The sequence below is a fragment of the Bison bison genome, unplaced genomic scaffold (assembly GCF_000754665.1).
Source record: "Bison bison bison isolate TAMUID 2011002044 unplaced genomic scaffold, Bison_UMD1.0 scf7180017864144, whole genome shotgun sequence".
In the NCBI taxonomy this organism is placed as follows: Eukaryota; Metazoa; Chordata; class Mammalia; order Artiodactyla; family Bovidae; genus Bison; species Bison bison.
In genome coordinates this window covers 2,270,104-2,274,483 of record NW_011494716.1, presented here as the reverse complement: position 1 = coordinate 2,274,483, position 4,380 = coordinate 2,270,104, and the positions used below count along the sequence as shown (strand labels likewise).

General features: G+C 52.1%; 2 protein-coding genes across 3 annotated transcripts in view; both read left to right on the top strand.

The window, feature by feature from the left end:
* The window catches only part of LOC104988936 (chromosome unknown open reading frame, human C16orf89), a 15,019-nt gene extending 12,536 nt beyond the window's left edge, over positions 1-2,483 (top strand). For both annotated transcript variants that reach the window (XM_010840436.1, XM_010840435.1), the window contains one exon: positions 2,138-2,483. In XM_010840436.1, the coding sequence (XP_010838738.1) occupies positions 2,138-2,268 (131 nt within the window). In that variant the 3' untranslated portion in view covers positions 2,269-2,483. The remainder of the gene's footprint in view (positions 1-2,137) is intronic.
* A 1,602-nt stretch (positions 2,484-4,085) lies between these two features.
* NAGPA (N-acetylglucosamine-1-phosphodiester alpha-N-acetylglucosaminidase) overlaps positions 4,086-4,380 on the top strand; it is an 8,849-nt gene continuing 8,554 nt past the window's right edge. Inside the window, exons 1-2 of the mRNA XM_010840434.1 lie at positions 4,086-4,200; positions 4,308-4,374. Coding sequence (XP_010838736.1) covers positions 4,115-4,200; positions 4,308-4,374 — 153 coding nt within the window. The 5' untranslated portion in view covers positions 4,086-4,114. The remainder of the gene's footprint in view (positions 4,201-4,307; positions 4,375-4,380) is intronic.

Below are 4,380 nucleotides of genomic sequence, written 5' to 3'. Positions count from 1 at the left end.
CATCCCACCTGTGCCTGCCTGTGGTGGGCAAGGCAGTCTGGTAAACGTATTGAATAGTTTGGAGGGGTTGGTGCACTGGGATTTGGAGCAAAGAAGGGCGTAAGGGGGATCTTTGACCCAGTGGACAGGTGACAAGCACAGTCCTGGTGGCCACATGTCCTGGTGTTCCCAGTTTACACCTGCCATCCTGGAGCCCTTTTATTTATTTTTTGGCTGTGCCACATGGCTTATGGGATCTTAGTTTCCTGACCAGGGATCTAACCAGGGTTCCTATCATTGAAAGCCTAGAGTCCTAACCACTGGACCTCCAGAGAATTTCCCTGGAGCCATTATGAACAGTGCCCCCTTCCCTGCCAAATGTGTCCTAGTTGAGATGAGTTCGCTATGTAGTCAGTCCATCAATGTAGAGAAAGAGAGAACACGCTATAACTATTAATGCATTCCAGGTGGTGCTAGTGGTAAAGAATCTGCCTGCCAATTCAGGAGACAGAAGAGATGCACGTTCGATCCCTGGGTCGGGAAGATCCCTGAATGAGGGCATGACAAGCCACTCTAGTGTGCTTGCCTGGAGAATCCCATGGACAGAGGAGGCTTGTGGACTACAGCCCATAGGCTCGCAAGAGTCGGACATGACTGAAGCCACTTAGCACAAAAAAAGATTTCTTTTATAATTATTAATAAAAATTAAAATAATTACAAGGCAAGAGCAGGAAGGGAGGTGAGCTGGCCAGCACAGAGATGTCCAGCACACACTGGGGAATGATTCCAACAACTAAATGTCTCACCAGGAACCCCACCACGGCTTCATCATCTACCTGCAAGTGACAAGAGAGGAGAGTGACGACGGGTTTGTTTTGTAGCTGCCACCAAAGGCTGGGCAGGGAGAAGGGGGAGGGGGAAGAGTTCTCAGGAGACCTCCAGGGCCCCCTGCCTTGGCAAGGTCTGCCTGACCCAGGGGCTGGGGCTGCCTGTAGCCAGCGGTAGAAGACCCACTGTGCACTTCTGGAGAGCTGGTTGCTCCCTCGAGACTGACAGCTAGACACTAGGACCGCCCTGAGGGCTGGACAGGGAGCTGCAGAAATCCTACAGCCTGAGGTCCTTCCTGGGGCCCCTGAAGGTTGACCAGCAGCCCGGGAAGCTGGGAGAGGCGTGTTCCTTCTTTCATTTATGATATGCACACCTGTTGACTAAGGGCACCAGATTTGAAGTCAGACTGTCTGGGTTCAAATCAGCTTCTGCCTTTCTTTGCTGTAGGAGTTGCTCAATCTCTCTGAGCCTCAGTTTCCTCATCTGTAAAATGGGAACCAAGCAGTGCCTCATTCATAGGGGACTTGGGGGGTCAATTTCAGATCATCATGCGACGTGCTTCCCATGACATTTGTCCTATGAAGGTCGCCAGTAAGCATGGATTGCCAGGCTTAGTAACTGGGCTCCCTGAAGTCTGCATCCTCTCTCCCTCAGAGGGGCCTTCCCTTCTCCAGAGGAAAGTAAAGTCATGGCTGCCTTCAACCTGCTCAGAGACTGAAGGTGGACAGCTCATTTTGAGCTCAGAGGACTCATAATAAGAGGCCATTATAAATAATGTCAAAGGAGCTCCTGGCCCAGGTTGCTGTTTGGACAAACATGGGAATGGGTAGGCCCCAGGCAGGACTGAGGGAGGCTGTCAAGTAGAAGAAATGAGCTATAGTCTCCAGGGTTGAGATTTCAGCTCTGCTCCCAGACTCTCTGTTTCCGCATCTGTGAAATGGAGCCATAGGGTGCTGTTCTAGAAGGTCTCATGCAGGTCCTGAGCATAGGGGAAGGTGGAAAGAACTGGACCAGGATGTGGCCTCCAGGAAGGGGCTCTGGAGCGTGAATCACAACATAGAGTCACCCCTGCCCATGTAAGGAAGTCTTTCAGATAAGACATAACCTCCCAGATGAGGTTCCAACTGGCTGAAGACATTTCTTCCCAGAGGGGAGACTTTAGCAGCCAACATTTATGGAGATTGGCAGGTGGGTGCCCAGCCCTGCAAGGGGGATCTGGGGACACCAGGCTGGCCAGCAGAATATCTGAGAAGTTCTCACAGTGGAGCAGTGGCTGCCTGCTGCGCCCCCCTCCCAGGACTCACAACAGGACCTCTGTCTGTCTCCCCAGACGGCTGCTCCTCCCACAACACAGCCATGGCTGTTGCAGCCCTGGGTGGCTTCCTCTACATCCTGGCGGAATACCCCCCAGCAGAGGGAAAGCTGCGGCCACCCACAATGACACCACCCAACGGCCACTGACACAGTTCCACGCCTGCCACCACCAGGAAGATGAAGCCCAGACCTTTAGTCCATCATATTCTTAAGTCCTGGGGTGCAGGTCGCATCCTGAGGCAGAAGCAGCTGAAGCAAAGAACCCAGGGTCATCGCTGTCCCCCTCACCCCCGGGGATCTGGGCCAGGGAGGTGGGGCCGGGATGGACCCAGGTGTGGGAGCAGATGAATAAACGTAGAGTGCAGCTGAGTGGGGTGTTGGGTCTTGGTTCTCAGCCTTTCAGACTTCTAGGGCTCCAATTCGGACACAACTGAAGTGACTAGCACACATGCGCATTACACTTATAACAACTTGGCAATGGAATGACAAACACCTAAGTGGGGAGAAAAGTAAAAGTCAGAAACTTGCCAAAGACTGCCTGCCACCTGCAACTCCTGGTTGATTGAGAACAGAGGATTTCAGGGAAGTTGACAGCAGACCAACTTGTTTGCTGATGAGTTTTTGGCACCTGAACACTTGTGCTGGCTCCTGTGTGGCTTGTGCATTACAGAGGCACCAAAAGGCCACCTTAACCCAGGACGCTGCCTTTGGCTAGCTATATAGGACATTATGTGACCTGTGGATTAGTTAATAGAATTCTATCAGTGTGAACCATCCTAATATTACTTGACCCGTGCTTATGTAAGAAAATCCTCACAGAGGCTACATAAAGTGTTAAGATGCGGTACATAAAAGTGTCTAGGTGATGCTTCATGATGTCCACAGCTTGGCTGAAATGGTTCCAAAAATGTGTATTATGAATGAAGCACAAACATTAACAATTGGTAAAGACAAGTAAAAAGTACAGAGGTTCTTTATGCTGCTGCTGCTGCTAAGTCGCTTCAGTCGTGTCCAACTCTGTGAGACCCCATAGACGACAGCCCACCAGGCTCCCCCGTCCCTGGGATTCTCCAGGCAAGAACACTGGAGTGGGTTGCCATTTCTTTCTCCAATGTATGAAAGTGAAAAGTGAGAGTGAAGTCACTCAGTTGTGCCAGACTCTTAGTGACCCCAGGGGCTGCAGCCCACCAGGCTCCTCCGTCCATGGGATTTTTCCAGGCAAAAAAGGTTCTTTATACTATTTTCTCAACTTTCCCGTAGACTTCAATATTCAGTTCAATTCAGTCGCTCAGTTGTCTCCGACTCTTTGCGACCCCATGAATCGCAGCACGTCAGGCCTCCCTGCCCATCACCAACTCCCGGAGTTCACCCAGACTCACGTCCATCGAGTCAGTGATGCCATCCAGCCATCTCATCCTCTGTCGTCCCCTTCTCCTCCTGCCCCCAATCCCTCCCAGCATCAGAGTCTTTTCCAATGAGTCAACTCTTCGCATGAGGTGGCCAAAGTACTGGAGTTTCAGCTTTAGCATCATTCCTTCCAAAGAAATCCCGAGGCTGATCTCCTTCAGAATGGACTGGTTGGATCTCCTTGCAGTCCAAGGGACTCTCAAGAGTCTTCTCCAACACCACAGTTCAAAAGCATCAATTCTTCAGTGCTCCGCCTTCTTCACAGTCCAACTCTCACATCCATACATGACCACAGGAAAAACCATAGCCTTGACTAGACTTTACTTGACTAGACTTTGTTGGCAAAGTAATGTCTCTGCTTTTGAATATGCTACCTAGGTTGGACATAACTTTCCTTCAACAACTTAAAGCGTTCCCGCCATTCCAGAACCCCGCCCCCTCTAAAGAAAATTAACACAGCAAGTTATCAGGACGATATCTCGCGATATCCGAAGAAGTACAAATGCTTCAGAGCTAAGAGCTGCCACCCGTGCGTGGTCCTGGGTCACGTGGGGTAGGCTCACGTGACCGGAGGTCCGAGTCCAACATGGCGTCCTCCATGGGTCGCTTCCTTCTCTTCTTCATTGCGCTGCGCGGCTTCCTACTGGAGGCATCCGGCGACTTCGGCTCGGGGTGAGTACAGCTCTCGCGGGGGCAAGTCCGGTTGTTGGCGGGGGCGGTCCCGCACCCCGGGGCACAGCACTCCGAACTCTTGTCTGCCCCTCCCCCAATCCCCGCAGGGCCTCCCGCGACGACGACGTGCTCCTGCCCTACTCCCGCGCGCGCGCGGGAGTAGGGCAGGAGCACGTCGTC